This window comes from Scyliorhinus canicula, chromosome 7, assembly GCF_902713615.1.
Source record: "Scyliorhinus canicula chromosome 7, sScyCan1.1, whole genome shotgun sequence".
Taxonomy (NCBI): domain Eukaryota; kingdom Metazoa; phylum Chordata; class Chondrichthyes; order Carcharhiniformes; family Scyliorhinidae; genus Scyliorhinus; species Scyliorhinus canicula.
This window is the reverse complement of record NC_052152.1, coordinates 83,828,588-83,850,309: the sequence shown is the minus strand read 5'-3', so window position 1 is coordinate 83,850,309 and position 21,722 is coordinate 83,828,588. Positions and strand designations below refer to the sequence as shown.

Here is a 21,722-nt window from a genome sequence, read left to right as displayed (position 1 = left end):
CATTCCCTCTAGCTTCCTGCTAACCATAACAAATCTGCCTCCCGAGTCTGCCTTTATCCTCCCCACCTCGTATGTCATCCTTTTGTTAATCAGGATAGCCACCCCCTTGTTTTAAAATCTACTCCCGAATGAAACACTTGCCCAACCCATCCCTTCTATAATCTAATTTGGTCTCCCAGCTTCAAGTGTATCTCCTGTAACATGGCATGTCTGCTTTTAACTGTCTCAGGTATGTGAACAAATGGGCTCTCTTGACCGGCCCATTGAATCCACGAACATTTTACGTAACCAGTCTGGGTGGGGGAGGCTCTTGCCCCCCCCTCCCCTGTCGATCAGCCATGACCTTTCCTAGGCCAGCTTCTAGCCCATGTTCCGAACCTCACTTGGTCCGCCCCTCGGCAGCGACCACCATCTGATTTCCATCTCCAGTCTCCTAGTTGTCCCTCTCCCATAAGCAGTCCTTCCCCCCCTCTACCCCCCCCCCACTTTGTCTCTCCTCAGCTCTCCCCCCACTTTGCTCCCGTGCATCAGATATCCAGCGAGCCCAGCAGCTCTCACCTTCTGGCGCCAAGAAGCCTGTCATCTGCCAGATTCTATCTCCCCTAAACATAACACAAGCACTCAACACAGTAACAACAACCCCCAAAACAAACAAATCATCCCCAAACCTACAGGCAACAAGGCCAACCCTTTAATCAATTCTTATCAATCACATCACCTTCACACAGAATCAAACACAATAGAAGAAGCTTCAAACAGATTAAGCAGAATTATGCATGCAAGAATCAACCATCTTTCTTACAGAAAAAGAACCCCCCCCCCCATCGCAACTTGGAAGTTTTTTCTCTGTAACCCAGTCATAAAGCAATGAATCAAAATCAAATTGCACAAGAAAAATCCTTTTCTTCCCGAATATCGTGACTTAACTCACAGAATTAAAAGACTTAAAATTTTAAACAAGATAAAACAAAACGCAGAACTATTTTTCTCTCTCCCCGCTTTTTCCCTTCCCCCAAACTCAGTCCACCACAGTTTGAATTTAAGAGTCCTTAAGTCAGATTATTGTATTTCATGAAAGTAACCACATCTTCCGGTGAGTTAAAGTACAACTGTGGGTTCTCGTAGATCACCCAAAGACGAGACAGGCATATCAGTCCAAATTTAATGTCTTTTGCAAACAGGGCCGCCTTAACTTTGTTGAAACTTTCTCTCCTCTTTGCGAATTCTGCACCCCAGTCTTTGTACACCCGGATCTCTGATTCATCCCACATGCACCATTTCTTCTACCTGGCCCACTTCATAATGCGCTCCTTGTCTAGAAACCGATGTAGCCTCATCACCATGGCCCTCGGGGGCGCACGACCTTGGGGCTTACGCACGGCCACCCTATGTGCCCGGTCCACCTCCAGCGGCTTGTCAAACACATCGGCCCTGACCATCTTCTCCAACATCTTCCCCACATATGTACTCGCATCTGATCCCTCCTTTCCTTCTGGCAGACTAACGATTCGGATATTGTGCTTGCGAGACCGGTTCTCCAGGTCTTCCACCTTTTCCAGCAGCCATTCCTGGCTGTCCTGTAGAATGCTACTTTCCAAAGCCATCGCAATTCAGTTGACAGCTCCTGCAACTTTTGAATCTCCTGTCCCTGAGTCGTCATTTTCTCCTCCCCCCCGGTTGACCATCTCCTTAATCGAGGCTATCGCCTGGGTCATGTCTTCTGCGCACTCCTTATGATGCAGGGCGTACTTCTCATCCAGGTACTCGACCCATTGCTCCATCGTCTACTTAGCTGGCGTGGACGAGCTTTGTCTTGTTGCCATTGCACTCGCTGACCTCTGAGACTTACTTTCACTCATCTTTTTGTTTTTTCTTTTTCGACCCTTATTTGAACACAATTCCATAAATTGGGGATCACCTCCTTTTCCTCTCGCTTTAATCAACTTATGTTGAGAAATTTCCAGAAAAACCCAGCTTAAAAGCCGTTAAAAGACCACTAATGGCGAGAGCTGCTGAATGGTGCGACCATTCACTTCATGGCCGCCACCGGAAGTCTTTAAACATATTTATAAACGCTAAACAATAATAATAAAAAACATTAACCCACCAAAGAAATGGCTCTAATGTCTCCTGCCTCTGCTCAATGACTGAGAAATAAAAGTGCAAATATAAAAATGTAAAAACGTATCTGACATTGGGGCAAGTTGACCAAGTTAGCGCTGTCGCTGGATTTTTAATGCAGGAGGTCCAGAGCAGTGCTTGAGTTCAATCTGTCAAAAATAAAAGCAGGCTGGGAATTTGAATGGCACATACTTCCAGCGCACATGCCCGTGCATCAGCACTTTCGAGTTGTCACGCTGCGCATGTGTGGACCCGAAAGGAATTTACAGGCCAATGCGTTTTCTTGTAATTTGCGGGTTAAAAGAACTGGAGATAGTGTCCTTTTATAAAGATAGAAACTCCTACATCAAATTGGCAGCCTTGCTTGAGTTGCGTTAAGAAGAATAGCCCACTCAAATTTAAAGAGGTGAACCTTAAGTCATTTAGAAACTAAGAATATGACACGGAAGTCACCTTTAAATGAGTGATGGGTTTGAATAATCCTAAGCAAACCCCCCCACCCCCCAAACAGATATTTAAGGCAGAACAGTGGATAAGAAGCACTACCTGCCGCCACGTTTGCTAAAAGCAGTTTTAAAATGATGAATGTGAAAAGAGCAGGTTAACAAAATAAATTGAGGAAAGGAGCACAAAAGCTACTACTTGGGGCAGCAGGGTAGCATGGTGGTTAGCATAAATGCTTCACAGCTCCAGGGTCCCAGGTTCGATTCCCGGCTGGGTCACTGTCTGTGTGGAGTCTGCACGTCCTCCCCCTGTGTGCGTGGGTTTCCTCCGGGTGCTCCGGTTTCCTCCCACAGTCCAAAGATGTGCGGGTTAGGTGGATTGGCCATACTAAATTGCCCGTAGTGTCCTAATAAAAGTAAGGTTAAGGGGGGGGTTGTTGGGTTACGGGTATAGGGTGGATACGTGGGTTTGAGTAGGGTGATCATGGCTTGGCACAACATTGAGGGCCGAAGGGCCTGTTCTGTGCTGTACTGTTCTATGTTCTATGTTCTATGATCAGGTGGCTGTGGTCAACTAATTCTTAAAAGAACTAAAAGTGAAGAAAGAGAAAACTGGGAACATCATCTTATTGAGGTTCAATTGCTACAAAATCAGATGTTAGAAAAACAGAAGTTAAGTGACAAATGGGAGAAGGAATCGTGTGAACAGAAATAGAAAGCTGAAAAAAAAGAGGTCTTGAAGGCTGCACTTGAAGGAAAAAGACTCTGCTAATTGTCAGAAAGAGATCTCTGAGAGAGAAAACCCGACTGAGAATCGGGAGAAGAATCTGCAACTACAGGAGTTGGTCACTTCTGGGATTTTTAATGACCAGTTAATAGCATTATTTGGGCTAGATATTGGTGAAACGTTTGTTGCTGAAAGTAAAGTAACACATCTGAGCATTCTCGTGCTAGGTAACATCGAAGAGATGATTTTCTGAGTACAGTAACAAAATAGTTGCTGTTTTTTTAATTATTAATTTATTAAATTTTTTCTGACTTTTTAGATCTGTAATCATTTTCTGTACCCATTTTAATTTTCCCATTGTTAGGATATCGAAATAGTTTAAACAATTTATATTTGTGTTTTGTGTATTAGAAATAAGGTTGAAGTTTAAGATTAAGTTGTGTTTCTGTAGTGCTAAGAAGGGTTAAAACTTTAGTTTAGCTTCATGATAAACATAGGTGTCTGCAAATCTATAGTTTACTTTCACTTTTCCTGCATTGTAATTAAGCATTTTCTATGCAAAAGCAGTTACATGTTTAAAAAAAAAGTGATTGTTCCTTAGCAACCAGAGGTTCACCCCGGGACTTTCGCTTTTGTTGTAAGCTAGAGCCAGCAAAGCTGGGCATAAGGAATTGAACTTCAGAAAGCAGATTTACCAAAAGAACAGCAGCTGCCAGCAGGACAATAAAGGAGCAGAAAGCAAGTCCCAGAAGCTAAAGAACATAAATCAGGAAAACTTAAGTCAAAGACCAAAGCACCAGAATCGGAACAAGATACTGTTTACTGAAGTTTTTTTAAAAAAGGAGTAGAGAGAAGCTCCCAGTTAAAGATAGAGCTTCAAGGTGCAGGCCTGGAGAGGTCATTTAGCGAGAGGCCAGGCATCTGAAGTAATCCAGCCTGTGAAGCAGTAGTGTTCTGTTGGCATGGCTGGATACCTGAGACATTGTGCAGAAGCTGAAATGCATGAGTCTACCCAGGGTAAAGGAATACTGAAATGTGAAGTTGAAATCTTGAATGTGCATCTTTGGTGAAATCATCTTTAGAGAAAACCTTGTATGGGAGATGGTTCCAAAGTGTGTTCTTTGAGAATGGTGATTGGAAATCCTCGTATGAAAGCCAGAATTCCAGTGAGACCTGTTGGCTCACAGTGTGACAAGCATCTAGGAGGATTTGATGAGAAATCCACAGAAGTTGTTGGCTACTATCTGTAAATTGATTTCAGAGTGTGATGTGTTTGACCACATTTCACCTATTGGTTCATATAGACTGTGTACTTAATGAGAACATTAGAATATAAGATATATTTTGTACCTTGTGTAATCCTTATAAACCTGTATATAATAGTAATGGTATAGGTGAAGGAATAATGTATTATAGTTAATCTTTCCTTGTTTAATAAATGGTTTATCCTTTTGTGAAATGTTGATTGGCAGTCCTGTGACTCTGTTCATCCACGTCTCTAAACAGAACAAAGAAGTAATTACTGAGCTGGAATCATAACACCAATCCATAATTGTTGAATCCGTAATTGTGGGTACAAGAAATTAACTCTGTTAAGTGTAAGGACATTGTGAGTGAGTCAGTTTGTTCCCTCTTAATTGGCAAGTTTTAAGAACTATAAGTTGGGTGTTTTATAAAAGACAGATACTCCAGAGTTTCTATCTATTGCTTGCAATGTGATAATACATGGTGCTATCCATCTGCCAAATAAATCGTGAGCTTTTCCTGATTCTAAAATAAACAATGAATGGATTGTTGCTAATAATGTTTTGTATTCTTTTCAGTAAATAACTCAAGCAAATATGAGAGTATTGGCAAAGTTGTGCTGCAACCCTATTATACCCCTGCAGTTTCTTCGCACAGTACATCTACTATCACCAAATTCTCTCCTTCCACTTCTTTTTTTGAAGATTCTGTTTCAGGTGAACAGTCATCTTTTTATTCATAAATTGAGTCAAAACTTGTCCAACTTTAGATTTTGTGCTTAACTGACAATATATGGTAAAATTCGATTGACCCCTTACACAGGTATCCAAATGCGACATGGCTCAGGGCCAGGTTTGGGCCTGTGGAACCCCTCTCACCTTACCCAGTGGAGGACAGGGGTAGCATTTTCTGGTGGCATGGGGCAGGCAGATTCTGGAGAAGCAGCTGCAAAGTCCCATGCAGATTAGTGGTCTTCCTATTGCGATTGCCCAATGTGGCTAAACAGCATTGGAGTGCTCAGGCAACCAACAATAATCACCAGAACTACATCCCATTAAATTTCATAAGCAGTATAACTGGCTGCAGAGCAAATAATTAGTGGGGGTGGGAGAGATGCAAGTGAGAACAGGTAGCTGAACCGTCACTCATATCCTTATTGGAGTTCCTGAGAAAATGTGGACAAGTGTACACCTCCCTCTCTCAAAAAAATATAGGGCCATTATAACTTACCATTCATTAACAAGACCTGGAGAAATTGTCTTGGGTTGAATGTTACTGGACATTGTCATGTATTTTATGACATGGTTATTTAACAAGACTACTGACATTTTATCGACTTTATTAAATATGTCAACTTTATTCATGATTAGGTCTTAGTCACCAGTATGCTCTTGAAGTGCTATGATACAAGTGACAGGATGATAAGCAACTTCCCACATGTAACAAAGATCTTGGTTGAAAAAAGGAATATTCAACTGAAAGCAACTGAATGTCCTTGATTGGTTTACCCTTCCCAGTATTATTCATATTCTTAAATGTAATCACTGGTTGGATGAACATGTGCTCTTTTGAGACATTTGATCAGCCATTAAGCCCAATCTGGCTCATTGTCTTTCATTTTTATTTATGTCATCTTTCTTAAGTTAATTATTTTTTTGTTATTGTTAGTAGTTAGCGTCATCCCCTTCATATACAATTTGCAATTCAATGATATACTATTTTCCCCTTGATTTGTGAAAGGGGCCACTGGATTTAAATTTAGTATTTCATGGTTATTACATATTAAATCAGTTAAGCTGCATTTGGAAAAACTTACTTTTGCTATCTTAAAACATATTTTTCCTTTACTGTTGGTGTATGAAGGGATTATTTTGTGGGCACGTGAAATTTGTATCTTCTTTATTGCAGATACTTGTGAAAGTGGAGATTCCAAAGGAGAAAAGAAGGAGTCAGAAGATGAAGCTGATGCTTTAGGCAGAAGGCACAATTTGGGAGAGCTGCTGTTTTCTACTGGGAACATTGCCGAAGATATTTTCTGTGAAAAGGTTCGAACTGTGGTACAGACTTGGTTCACCCTCTTTGGTTGTTCGGATGGTATGAATCCTGTTTCTATTCCAGCGTCATTGAGAAGGTAATTTGAGCAATTGAGAAAATCAGTTGGTTTAAAAAACAATGACCATAGCTTTTTAATACTTTGATCAATGTTTGGACATTTCTGTTCAAAATTTGAAGAAGAAAGGAAGAAAATGTATTTATAAAACTCATTTCACAATATCAGTATGTCCCACAGCCAGTGAACAATTTGAACTCCATTCACTGGCTGTTTCAGGAAATGAGGTGGCCAATTTGCATGAATTGCAGTTAAATAAACAGCCAGATTAGTGGTGTCAGTTGAGGGGTAAATGCTGCTCTGGATTCCACCCTGCTCTTTGTTTAATGCCATGGCATATTTGACATTCTCATAAGAGGGAAAACAAGTTCTGTATTTTTTTTAAAAGGCTGCAAGTCAAATCGTGCAACAGTACTGAGCTGAGTAGTCAGCCGATATTATGGGCTGGATTTTCTGGCAGTGATGAGACCACAATGTTGGGCCCATATCGGATCCTGAGACCACCAAGGTCATCAGTGCGGGCTTCTGGGGAGAAGCTTCCTAATTGGCCAGCTTTTACGTTCACCATGCTACTGAGGCAAGCAGGCAACGACAAGGTTAGGGCACATCAACATGGAGGCATCCTGAACTGCCTGCCTAGAAGCGTTCAGTTAAAGAGATTAATAACCAATAAGGCCATCAGGCAGGAGGGATAATCCTTCCACAGGCTGGTAATGGATGGAGCTTTGGTTTTCATCCCTGTGGCCTGTCATTGAGGGATAGGGAAGGTTGAAGGGGGTAGAAGGAGGGTTGGGGGTCTCATGGAGAGTTGGGTGGGTGTTCCCATGTGGGCTGAAAGGTCTCGGCGGGGTGGGGAGGGGTGGTGATGTGGGGGGGGGGGGTGGTCTACTCACTCGTGCTGCCTGGTGTAGGTCATTGACCTTCTTCCTGCACGGGTGGCAAGTCCTTCTGAGCACTCTTCCCCCAGCTCACTGCCGCCACCACCTCGTCCCAGGTGTCACTGGCTGCCCTATGCTGACCCTCCGGGACCCTCATAGGGACAGGTCATCCTTCCAGGACTCCACTGCATCGAGCAGCCTCCCCAGGTCAGCGTCGCCAAATCTTGGGGTCAGTGTCCTGGACACTATTGTTGTGAGCTGGCTGGGGTTGGCTGAGTAAGTGCAACTTAGGTGCTACTCAACCTTGTTAGCAGGAGGCTGCCGCGCACAGTGCTGGCGGATTATCTGGTGAGCCTTCATTTGTGGCGGGAAGCCCATGTGAGGCCTTGTTGAGTGGACCAATTAATGTCAAATAGCGTTGCTGCCTCGCTGGGCCGAGCGCCGTGAAGCTTGCAGCAATTTCTGCTCGCTACAACACTTTCCAGAGAATCCCGAAGTGTCATTTCCAGCAAGTTGGCGGGGTGAGCGGGGTGTTTCTTGTCAGTCTTTTGGGTGAGATCGACACCTGGATTCACCCACACTTGCGAATTTGTTTGGGCCCTTTGGAGTTTCCCCCCGGTCTAGCCCACGCTTGGAAATCTTTTTTTAGCAATGGGGAGCTGAACTCGCCGGTGAGACTGGATCCTCAGAGATCAGGGCGTCATTTTGAAAAGCTCCCCCATCTCTATAGGTGAGGTTATCCCAAACTCTACTATCCATTAACTAATTTGCACTACATCCTGTTCATCCATCGCTCCTTCATTTGGAGAACTCTGCATCAGTTGGTTGATCCTTGACTGCTGCCTTCACGTTCAAGAAGTGTGCCATCAGAAAAGAAAAATCAAAGGTAACAGAATAAAGTGAATAAAGATAAAGAAATACACGGCAAGTGAGAAAATGGGAAAGTGATGGCGACTAAAAGGTTACAACAGAAGCATGTACAAGGCGCATCGAGGAACAATTAGAAAGGTTAAATGGTTAAATTAATGGAGGACAAAGACCCAAAATTAGATAATTGCTGGAAGAAAGACATTTTTCTCTAATCTCTGTATTTATAATACAGGTAGAGTATCTCAAATCCAGGTACCCAAAAACCATTCATTTTTATAATGTCCCATGCATCAATTTCAATTGAGTAACTTACCTGGACAATTTGACTCGGTGCTTTGGCATGGTGTGGCTCCAGGCTAGTTGTTGGCTTTGTTGCTTTGCATCCTGCTCTATCCCACTCTCCCACATGACTCATGACCCTATCCAACCTAGCTAGACCCAAACTGTCCATGTCCCCCCCGCCCCCCCCACCAACCCAAATCGTACCTGTAATACACTGCTTAATTTATGTTATACTGCCGTGACTGTAATAAAGACAGCATATCTTCTGAGTTAGGTTCAGCAACATTACAGGAGGTCTGCTCGGATAATACAAAGGGTTGTAAATTTAGAATGATGGATTAAAATAGGAAACTGAGAGTAACAATGAAGTAAGGCAATGGCAGAGTGAATGTGTATCAGAACGTAATTGCTTTTCTAAATGCAGCACAAAGCAGATTGGTCGAGACACAAACACAATTTATGACATGCTGCACCATCTGACTGGCACGTGGTTACCAGGGTTTACTGGAAAGCAGCCATTACTCAGTGACCCAATGGAACGATTACTGCAGTTGCATTGGCAATATTCAACACTTCTCACTTTCTTAAGGTGAGTGAAAATATTTCCATATTAATATGTGGTTGTTTTACTGATTGAAGAGTTAATAATTTTGGGCATTGGATTTCTTTTGGAGTCCTATGTTATGTGAATCTCTCACGAGGAACAATGGGCCAGGAATTTTCCATTGCTGTTCTCATTCTACTACAAACGCAAAATACTGTGGATGTTGGAAATCTGAAATAAAAACAGGAAATACTCACCAGGGCAGGGAGCATTTTTGAAGAAAGAAAGAGAGACAGCCAGTGGAATTTAATGTTGAGGAGATTGACCTCTCAAAGAAAGCAGCAACAGCCAAATTTGTTGCACCATGGTTTAGTCCGCTGCACAAGGGAAGAGTATGGGAATGTTATATTTATATGGGATTCAGCTGTAAGAGGAATACATAGGCGATTCTGTGGCCTCAAATGAGACTCCGGGATGGTATGTTGCCTCCCTGGTGCTATGGTGAAGGATATTTTTATCCAAATGTTCAACATTTTTACAACATAGAAACGCAAACCCAACGCCACCACTTGACGGCAACCAGATCCCCAAAGTGTAAGATAAACCAACCCCATCTCTTTTTGAACCCCTCATCTGCCCCTCTCAGCAAATTTTACCTTCTCCAAATACATGAACTCCATTAGATCCCCCAGCCACACCGAGGCACAGAGGGGAGAAGCTGACCTCCACCCTAACAAGACAGGCCTGCGAGCAATCAATGAGGCAAAGGCTAAGACATCTGCCCCGCACCCATCTGCACCTCCGGCAGGTCTGACACCCTGAGTATGGCCTCCAGGGGACCCGGCTCCAAATCCACATGCAAAACCTCAGGCATGCTGCTGAAAAACCACTCTCAAAAGTTCTCCAACTTCGGGCAGCACCAGAACACTTGGACATGGTTGGCTGGGCCCCACCCATACCGCTCGCATCTATCCTCCACCTCCTCAAAGAACCGGCTCATCCTCACCTTTGTCAAGTGCACCTGCACTTCACTTTTAATTACATCAACCCCAGCCTTGCATACGAGACTGAGGCATTGACCCATTGCAGCACTTGGCATCATCATCATCCTCTCCCTCCTGGACTGCTGGCCCTTTGGAGTGCCACTTTCCTTATCTTGGCCACCGTCCCTGCCCACAAAAACAACAAGACCAGCCTGTCCACTCCTCGAAAGAATGTCTTTGGCAAAATGATTGGCAGACACTCGAAAAGCAACAGGAACCGCAACAGAACATTCATCTTTACTGCCTGCACCCACGGCCTGCCAGTGACAAGGGGAGACTATTCTATGACACTAAGTCTTCCTTCACCCTCCCCATCAGGCTCGTGAAATTAAGGTTATGAAGTTGCACCCAGTCCTGCGCATCCTGCACCCCCGAATACCTAAAATGTTTGTTGCTACCGGAATGACAACCCTCCCACTCCCACCCTTGTGCCTGGAGATTACACCACAAAATAGTTGTCTTTCCCTAAATGTTACTTATACCCCAAAAATGCTCCAAATTCCCTTCGGAACCCAATTATATCCCTCACCGATGAGCTCGGGTCAGAGATGTACAGCAGCAGATTGTCTGTATATGGAGACATCCTATGCTCCACCCAATCCCCCACTACCCCCTTCCATAACTCTGAACCTCTCAGCGCAATGGCAAAGGGCTCAATTGCCAGTGCGAACAGCAAGGGAGACATGTGACATCCCTGCCCCATTCCTCATAATAGTGGAAAATACCCCAAATTCATATTGTTCATTCACACACATGCTGTTGGATCCTTATATAATAATTTCTACCCATGTCACAAACTTTGGTCCAATCCCAAGCTTCTCTATCACCGCAACCAAATTATTCTACTCCACTCTCAAATGCCTTCTCCACATCTAATGCCACCATCATGCGCAAACTCCGGATAAAGCACCACATTCAGCAGCTGCCACTCATATAATGACAGCTGCCTTCCCTTGACGAAGTCTGTCTGATCCTCCCCACCACCACCTTCGGAAGGCATGCCTCCAATCTCACCGCCAACACCTTCACAATATCTTGGCATCCACGATCAGTAGAGAAATGGGTGGTTCAACCCACACTCCAGCAGATCCTTCTCCTTTTTAAGTAATTGTGAGTTGGATGCCTGCCCATGGTCTCCTACAATACTCCCCTAACCATCGCATCCTCAAACATCTACCATCAGCGGCGCCAACTTATCTTTGAATTTTTTATAAATTTCCACTAGGAACCCATCCGTCCTCAGCACCTTACCTGACTGCAATCTTCCCTATCACTGCCTGCATTGTTCCACCCCATTGGTTCCTCCAATCCTACCCTCTCCTCTTCCACCACTTCCAGACACTCCAGTCACTCCAGAAATTTCCTCATCTCTGACTTATCCTCCAGTGGCTCTGATATACACAAATCCCTATAAAAGTCTTCAAACAACTTATTCACCTGCTCCGGCGTCTCCACCAACCTACCCATCCCATCCCTAATCCGCACGATCTCCCTTGCTGCAGCCTGCTGATGGAGCTGGCCCACCTGCAATCTGGCACTCTCACCGTACACATAGATGACCCCCCTCGTTCGCTGCAGCTGCTGAACCTATCTCCCCATGGATAGAAGATCAAACTTCACCTGCAATACCTTTCTCCTCACTAACAGTCCGGCTCCAGGTCCTCCACATATCTCCCATCTACCTTCAAAATCTCTTCTATCAACCGCTGTGTTCCTTCCGCACCTACCTATCAACCTTCGACTTGAATGAAATGACCTCGCCCCACACTACTGCCTTCAACGCCTCCCGGACCAATGACAGCGAGACCTCCCCTTTCCGGTTAAACTCTACATACTCCTCAATCACATTCCCCATCCTAATGCAAAAATTCAGCTCTGCCATCAAACCCACATCTAGCTTCCACTCTGGCCTCTGAGCCGGCCACTTCTCCGAAACCCCATCCACCCAGTGTGAAGCATGGTCCAATAACACGATCGTCGAGTACCCTGCCATCTTTATCCCAGTTAGCAGGGGCTTAACCACTACAAAAAAGCTGTTCCTTGAGTATACCTTATTCACCGGTGAAAAGAACGATTACTCCCTATCCCGCTGATGTAAAACCCTCCATGGATCCACCACTCCCATCTCCTTCATGAACTCAGCCAACACCTCCCCCTCAGCAGCAGTGGTAGTGGCCACTGATAGTTCTGCACAGCCTCAACAGAGGATCAATGATTGGACACTAGAAATACGATGAGTGGGGCAAGTAGGGAGATCCTCTTGAAGGGGGAGCTGAAGAGGGGTTGATTCGAAGGTCAGAAGGGTGTCTTTGTCTGCGCCCCTGTGCTCCCATTGCTTCTGTCAGGCATGAAGTATGTGGTAGGGAGGGATCACTTTACCAGCCCCTAGGCTTACTTTTCAGGATATTCCTGGCATTAGGCCGGCATGGCATAGTCCCCACTTCCCCCTGGTTAAATTCCAGTGTATTGCCACTGAGGACTTGAATTGGCTTCGAAGTGGGAAGGCGATCCTTGTGTCTTCTCACCCCAAATTTACTTGGAAGGAGGCAGGAAAACAGTGAGTTCGCTCCCCCACTCCTTCCTGCCACTCATACGGCCCCTCAGTCTCCCAGCTTGTCCCCAGACCAAGGCAGGCCAGCAGCACGGTTCGATTCCCGTACCAGCCTCTCCGAACTGGTGCCGGAATGTGGCGACTAGGGGCTTTTCACAGTAACTTCATTTGAAGCCTACACGTGACAATAAGTTAATTCCATTCCATACATTCCAGGGAAGGGTTTAGCTTTGTCCAACGGACGTTTCATTAGACTTCCTCCAATGCCGTTAAGGTCACAATCTTAGAATTTAGGGGTCATAAAAACACTCTTCTAACCTCCAATGAATATAATCCTAACTGACTTAGTTTCTTCTCATATGACAGGCCCATCGTACCAAGAATCAACTTGGTAAACCTTTGCTGCACTCCCTCCATAGCAAGAGCATCCTTCCTCAGATAAGGACAGCAAAACTGCACATAATACTCTAGGTGTGGCCTCACCAATGCCCTATACAATTGCAGTAAAACATCTCTATTCCTGTACTCAAATCCTCTTTCTGGGAAAGCCAACATACCATTTACCTTCTTTACTTACTACTATACCTGCGTGCTTACTTTCAGCGACTAATGCACGAGGACACCAAGATCTCAGTGAGAGTATTCATATCTTTCAATTTGCACCTATTCAAATAATAATCCGCCATCATATTTTTGCTACTGAAGCCGATAACCTCACATTTATCCACATTATACTGCATCTGCCATGCATGTGCCCACTCACTCAGCCTGTCCAAATCCTGGTGAAGTATCTATGCATCCTCTTCACAGCTCACCCTCCCACCCAAATTTGTATCATCTGCAAATTTGGAGATAATATATTTAGTTCCCTCATTGAAATCATTAATATATAATGTGAACAGTTGAAATCCTAGCATTGATCACTGCGATACCCCACTAGTCACTGCCTGCCAATCAGAAAAAGACCCATTTATTCCAACTTTTTGCTTCCTGTTTGCTAAATGGTCGTCCATTTAGGACTGAGACAAAGGATAATTTCTTCCTCACAGACGGCTTAGCTGCTGAGTATGTTCAAGACAGAGATTTTTAGGTACTAAGAGAATTAATGGATATAGCGCAGGAAGGTGGAGTTGAGGTAGAAGGTCAACTGTGGTATTGAATGGCAGCGCATGATTAAAGGACTGAATGGCTTACTCACGCTTCTATTTATTATATTCTTTTGCAATTTCACTCAGTGTTGTGGAAATAGAAAATCCCCAACCACTATATCTCCGTGAGTCAAAGTATGTGCCATTATCAGCTTAATATCTAATTAACTAGCTTGATTTGGAAGTTGAGCAGAGAACCTTGTCACCATATCTGTCATCACTTAGCAAATATAACCGCACCATCTCTTCTTAACTTGAGTATTTGAAATAATATATGCTCCACCAGACCATGTGAGATTAGAATGCCAATCGTCTCCCTGAATATGGCAGAAAATGGTGGCTGGCCAGCAAGTCAGAGCAGGGACAAGAGTGTAGGAGGGCAGAACTAGAGACCTGAGGGAATGGTCTCTGGAATTCATATAAAGTGTTGGAGGGCTTCTCCGACCAGGGATGGAGCGAGAAACTCAGGGCAGGGTCAAGGTTTCCTTGTGGTCCTCCAAAGAATGCTCTGCTTTTCCTGGCCCACAAAACTGAGAACAAAATCCTGCTTACTTTTCTGGTCCTCTGTTGACCCTGGCTGCTCTACCTTATGGAAATCATTCCTGCAGCCAGCTCAGAACAGCTGGTAAGATTGTAACCCATGGCAAGTCATCAGGAATGTTGCTGATGGGTCGCACAAGCTGATTTTAATTACCTACCACATGATTAAAATTGGCTGTTTAAAATCTATAATTTGCGATGATATTAGCGAGAATTTAGAAAAGCATGGATTTGTTGAAGGCAGGCCATGTTGTGGAAATTTTCCCCTCCACACCACACGCCATCCTGCCTTGGAAATAGATAATTGTTCCAATTTACTGTGGTCAAAATCCGAGAACTCCCTTCCCAACAGCAGCTCAAGAAAGTGGCTAACTATCACCTTATTAAGATTTACTAGGGAAGGGCAACAAGTGCCGTCTTTGCCAACGAGGCTCACATCCCATAAACAAAGAAAGGGAAAATATCCCTCTTAGCCACAAACAAATCTGACTTTGACCTGCATTGATGTACCTTCATTGTTGCTGAGTCAAAATCCAACATATCCCTATCCGAACAGTATCATTAGAGCACTATCGCCACAAGAACATCTGTGCTTTAAGGAAATAAACCATCACCGCCTCATTAGGAGAGTTAGTTGTTGCCAGCATTGTCTCAATCATTTGAACAAATCGCTATAATGTACAGGTTTTAAAGCTTAAACTTACTCCTACAACTTATGATTTTTTTCCAGCTTGAAATAATTACACTAATTACTTCAGGCACGGACAAACCTTTCTTTCAAAATTGATGGTTTACCGGATCCAAACATTTCTGCTCCTCATCTTCGGAGAGAAATCCCAGTTCTTTTTTTCCTTTGAGTAAATTAATTATTATCAAAGTCAGGGATATCAGCTTCAAGGGAATAACCCTTTTAGTGTTTTTTGGTGACCAGGAGAGTATGAAAATTTTCAGGATGTCTTTACAGGCAAATGTAGAAATTATCCAATTGCACCCCACACCGCTGGGAAATCTATGGCGGAGGTTCACCGGTGGTGAGACTGGAAGATCACGCTGATGAGAATCCCACCCCATAGTTTTTCCCCAGAATGTAGTGTGAAACAGAAAACCTAAGTAATCTTCAGTCTCTGGGTATTATTAGCAACATAATGTGTTTTAATTATGTACTATTCCAGAGCACAAGGAGCCTGCCTTGCCAATGTGAACCCAGAATTTCTACTTGAACCGGAAGAGTTTAAACAATGGAACCAGTTACAGGTAGGATTTTTCCTTGTCTAGTAAACAAAGGTTAGATTTACCACTGGATTTGACTATTGTAATACACATCTGGCCGACCTCCCTAGTCCTACCCAATGCAAACTTGAGATCATTCAAAACTCTGCTGTCTGTACCTTAACTCGCACTGCTTCCCCTGTGCTCGCTGACCTAACTCTGCTCCCAGCCAAAGCAACATCTTGATTTTTAAATTCTCATTCTTGTTTTCATATCTTTCCATGACCTTGCCTCTCCCAAACTCTGTGTCTTCCTCCAGCCTTACAGCTATTCAAGTTGCTTGGCCTGTGCCAATTTTGGACACTTGAGCGCCCCTGATGTTAATTGCTCCATCATTGTCGCCCATGCCTTCAGCTGTCAAGGCCCCAACCTCTGGAATTCCGTTCCTCAGTCTCTCCACTTCTCTTTCCTCTTATAATGCCTCTTAAAATGTAACTCCTTGTCCAAGCTTTCGGTTATCTGACCTAATATGGCTCAGTATAAAAGTTTCCTTGACAATGCTTGTAAAGCACCTTGGGACTTTTATTACGTTAAAGACACTATATAAATTCAAGATATTTCCTTTGGGTAACTGCGTTTTGCTATGCTTTGGAATTGTTCTTATGAATATATGAATTTTACCATAGTACCAAATGACTGTGTTTATGTACTCCATTCTAGTTGTAAGAAAAAATTACTTCATAGTGTTATATGCTTTGTAAAATTGTGCTGCTGTGTAACTTTATGATTTTGATAGTGTTAACTTTAATTGGTATATCAAATATCATAGTTCATCATGCCTTTGAATAAATCTGCTCTGATAATATTCCCACCAATACTTTTGTTAACAGTCCCACATATTTTAATGTTGCATTGCATATATTGCTCTCGTATCGATCAAAGCACACTAAACAGAGATCACAACATATCTCCAATAATACTGAACTTTTCAGAAGAGCAATCTTCATTTAGATGTTACTGGATCTTGATGCATACTGACCCTAATCTGCACATTTAACTACTCAGAATCACTCCAAATCACAGTTTTTATCAGCCATCATTTATTCACAGAATTCCTAAAATGTTTACTTGTTGAGGCGCCGGTTTCATTTCTACAAAATTATGGGATTAGAATTTAGACAAAAAACAATTGTGATCAATTATGTTCTACATTTAGAAGATACTTGGAGTTCGGTAGTATTATATTTATTTGTTGCTGTAAAAAGAAAAGGTATCGAGGTTCCCACACTCTGGATTTTTGTGAAACACAATGAGAGGTTTTGCTCACACAATCATGATGGTGATCTTTTCAAAGCACTCGAAAACACTCTGCCGATATCAGAACACTGTGACACAGAACCCACAAGAAGGTATTCTCAGATACATAACACCCCTCTTTATTTACTTCATTAGTGCAACGAGAACAATCAACATTTACACAACTGGTCCCCCTGAAATATTATTTCTATACCTTTCAATAAGATAGTCTCTGTGGTGGACGTCGATTCCTTTTTGGTAGAATTCAACATTCTTGAACTTGGCTACTTGTGACCTCAGAAGTGTCTGTCACTATCGGCATTGAAAATAAGTAGAAACTGAACTTGCCACTGTCTCTGGTCTCCATTCCAAAGTATAGATCTCCAGATCTCCTAAACGTTGAATCTCTTGAGAAGTTTCTGCAAACTCACTTCTTGCAGCAAGTAACTGATCAACAAGATGTTGCTAAGCTCTACACTCTACGTTTTATGATATTGGACTTGTCTTTGCTGCGATTGTAGCAGCCACCCATTTCTCATTAATGGTGCAGCTCCAAGCTAGTACTCTCTTTCACTGGTTTAATACTCGCTTTTTAGAAATTTTCTCTCTCCTAGCAATTTGGACTTGCTGTTGTCGTTTGGTAATCTCTGAAGTATCAGGTGGAGTTAACAAATCAAATTGTGTTTGTAATTTCCTCTTAAACAACATCATTGCCGGCAAACTTTGCATGGTAGCATGTAGTGTTTTGCTAAGGTATCAGAAATTTGTTTACGCTTCTTGATAATGTCATCTGGTCCTTCGATGCTTTGATTGAATGCTTTAATGATTGCACAAAAAGTTCAGCCAATATTAGTTGCTGGATGATATAGAACTGACTTGATATGGTGTATACTGTTCCTGTTCAAGTTGTCCTCAAACACCTTTGAAATAAACTGCCTGGTATTATCACTGACAGTCTGCTTCAGTGTTCCAAATCTTGTAAATATTTTGTATAGTCTTCCAATGGTCTGCTCCGTCATTGACTTCGTTGTTGTGACATCTGGCCATTTCAAGTGCACGCTCATATCACTAGAAATCTATGTCTTTCCAGTAAACCAGCATAATTGGTCTGCATTCTCTGCCATTCCCACCGGTGTACTGGTTGTAATGGTTGTGAGTTCCTTAGTTTTGCACAAGATTGGCATTGCCCAGCTTTCTCTTCAATTTGAGCATCTAATCCCGGTCACCAAAAAAACCAAGTGTCAATTCCTCCATCCTTACCAACTGCTCCTCATGCAGTTGGTCAAGGACTCTACTGATTAAGCATGGAAGAATAATCACATGGATTCCCCATAATAGAACTCCATTCTGTACTGTCAACTCAAGTCATCATGTGATGTAGAGCTTCAGGTTTAGATTTTTCTTGTGAAAAGCTGACATCATTCCTTTTTGAACCACTCCGCATTATTTACTCAGTTCTTGTATATCTTTGAACTTCAGCGGAATTCACAGGTACGCTATTCATGAGCGAGAAATACAAAATATTGACACAATTTTCTTCTGGGTCATGCTTGACTTGTAATGGCAATCATGATAAAACATCAGCAATTGCATGTTGCCCGGATTTCTGATACTGGATATCGCAAGTGTGTGCCGATAGTATCAATGACCACTTTAGCAATATACTAGCTGCCAAAGAAGATGGACTTTATCCGGCTCAAAGATTGTAGTCAAGGGTCGATGATCTGTCAGAAGTGTAAAATGGTGTCCATAAAGGTAGTGATGGAATCTTATACCAAAAATGATGCTGAAAGCTTCTTTATCTGGCTGAGTGTAATTTATTTCTGTGCCAGTAAGAGTGAAGCAAATGATTTTGGTCATTCCTCTCCTGAAGGCATAATGTGCAATATGAGTGCACCATCCCCATAGGATGAGGCATCGGAATCAAGTTGCAACTTGAGCTTGGGATTGTAGTGAACCTACACCTTGACTGCTATAAGACATTTTTCACTTCATTGTATGCATTCTCATATTCTTTTGACCAGTGCCAAGCCTGTTTGATATGTAGCAATGTGTGTAAAGGCTTCAATTGTTTTTTGAAATTCGGCACAAATAACCATAATAATTGATCGCTCCTAAAAACTAACTTCATTGTGTCACAGTTAGTTTGAGGCCATGTGTTTCTAAGATTGCTGATATTTTCCTAAGATTGCTGATATTTTCTTTGGTTCTTTGTGTCGACCATCTTTGTTGATAGTGTGGCCAAGGTAATTAATGGAGGAGTTGAAAAAGTCGCACATTTCCTTCTTAACTCTCAGGCGTAGTTCTGTAGCCACCTCAGGGTAGCTTCCAAATTCTCCAAGTGTTCCTGTTCAGTCGAACCAGTGATCAGTATGTCATCTAAATAACATTGCACTCCATTCAACCCATGTGGAATTTGATCCATGGATCTTTGAAAACAAGCAGGCGCATTCCAAAAAGAAGTCTTCTGTAATGAACAGACCTTTGTGTGTTACGATGGTGAATGGTGGCTGAGATTCGGCAGCCATATTCATCTACAGGTACGCCTGTGAAAGATCAATTTTACTGTATTTCTGTCCTTCAGAAAATGCAGCAAGCACGGTGTCAATCAGTGGTAGCGGATAATGATCTACGCTCAATACTGGGTTAATAGCAGTTTTAAAGTCTCCACAAATTCTCACTTGAGCCATCCCGCTGTAATGTAGGAACAATAGGTGTCACCTAATCACTTTTTCAATGGCTCCTGTCCTTAATAATCTTTATAGTTCTTCAACTTTAGGCCTGGTGTATGGTATGGTTCTAGATTGAGACAATTGGGTGTGCTGACTGGCTTGATTTTTAGCTGTAGCTCCACTGCAGTCATAGAACCTAGTGAATCCTTGAACACCTCCTCATACTTCTTCAGAAGTTGTTGCGAGTTGCTTTTTACATTTTTTTTTACAATAAATTCAGTGTACCCAATAAATTTTTTCCAATTAAGGGCAATTTAGCGTGGCCAAAACACCTACCCTGCACATCTTTTGGGTTGTGGGGGCGAAACCCATGCAAACACGTGAAGAATGTGCAAACTCCACATGGACAGTGACCCAGAACCGGGATCGAACCTGAGACCTCACCACCATGAGGCAGCAGTGCTAACCACTGCACATAGTGCTGCCCTGCAAGTTGCTCTTTTAATCCACAAATTGATTGACTATTTCCTAATTAAGCAAACCATACTTTGCCAAATATAGCAGGATAATTTCCATGGATAACGTGGAGAGGCACCTTTGCTCGTAATACGCCATTTTCGTGGTACGACTTCTTCAGTGTACAACCTTAGGATCACATTTGACGGTTTTAAAGGCAGATGCTTCAGTTTTTGATGATAAATTGTCTCAGGGGTTAGCGATACTGTTGCGCCCGTATCCACATCCATTTTAATTTCATGACCTTCAAGCTTTGGATATGCCCTACATTGACAAGACACCTAACTTAAGCTCTTACAGTAGCTCAGTTTCGCTGTTTGAGTGATCATGAGTTTTATCCACTAATTTGTAGAGAAGACTAGATTGTTTAATTGTGCTGTTCTCTTTGCAATTTCTTGGTGAGCCCAGGACACGTTGGTAATATGGCCCTTCTTGCCACAGTTCTTGTATGTATTCTATTTATTCCAGCATTTTCCTGCTGAGTGTCCAACCTTTGTACAACAGTGACACAATTGCACTTTGCAGCCCTGTTCATTGAGGTATCCATCTTCGCTCCAGCCCCTATCTGCAAAGCTTCTCTCTTAGCAAGCTCCATAGATGTGGCAACTTGCACAGCAGCTTTCAGAGTTAAGATGCTCACAGTCAGCATCTTCCTCTAAATAGCTTCACTCCGTAATCTCAACCTTTCTCGAAGAGTATCACCAAGTGTTGTGCCAAATTCACAATATATAGCTGATTTTCTTACAGATGCTACAAACTTCATCTTTTTTCTCACTATGGTGGTGGAACTAAGATCTGTCTGCACCAATAGTGGTTTAAGAGAGAAATGTCCCTCAAAGATTTTCATGAATTCACTGAAGACATATCTCCTGGTTTTGCTTGGGTGAACAAGATTCTATAGCAGCATAAACATTTCATGGCCAACTGAGCTGAGAAATGTGGTGATCATTAGGCCCTCCGGTCGGTCTTATTAGGGATTAAAAACAATTGGAATCCTCGTTAATATGAATTCCATGTTTCATAATCCTCATCAAACTCATCCATTTTGGCCATTTTTCCCGCAATGTTTGGATCCTGGCTCCTAGGGTCTATACTTCCTCAGAGTATGTTGGAAAGTATGGCACAAACAATCCCTTGAACAAGCAACTTTAACATCGTTCCCTTTTATGCCTGAGAATTCGACTTTTCTACTGAGTTGTGGCCCATGCAAAGTCGGCAGACTTCAAAATCCCTGTTCCTCACATCCTGTGTAGCTTCATCACTTGGGCGGTCCCTGCAGCCCAGATTCTATTCACTTCAATGCAACCAAGTCTTCCCTAACTGCCCGTCTTGTTACTCACAGTAGTTGTTGAAAACTTCTTTGAACCTTTACATCAGCAGCAGTGCTTTGTCTGACATCTGCGTGTGCAAGAGTCTGGTACCAAGAATCCACTGTTGCTCCCAATGCTGTCCCATAATTAATCAATGAAAGTTTGTTTGGCAGGGATTTTTCTGCCTCAATCCTCAAAGCCAGTTTTTTCTCCCGTT

The 21,722-nt window shown here is 42.8% G+C and overlaps 1 protein-coding gene across 4 annotated transcripts in view; it reads left to right on the top strand.

The window, feature by feature from the left end:
• The window catches only part of LOC119969087 (cilia- and flagella-associated protein 47-like), an 868,530-nt gene that overhangs the window by 312,910 nt on the left and 533,898 nt on the right, over window positions 1-21,722 (top strand). For all 4 annotated transcript variants that reach the window (XM_038802287.1, XM_038802288.1, XM_038802285.1 and 1 more), the window contains exons 29-32: window positions 5,115-5,252; window positions 6,445-6,667; window positions 9,101-9,265; window positions 15,675-15,756. In XM_038802287.1, coding sequence (XP_038658215.1) covers window positions 5,115-5,252; window positions 6,445-6,667; window positions 9,101-9,265; window positions 15,675-15,756 — 608 coding nt within the window. The remainder of the gene's footprint in view (window positions 1-5,114; window positions 5,253-6,444; window positions 6,668-9,100; window positions 9,266-15,674; window positions 15,757-21,722) is intronic.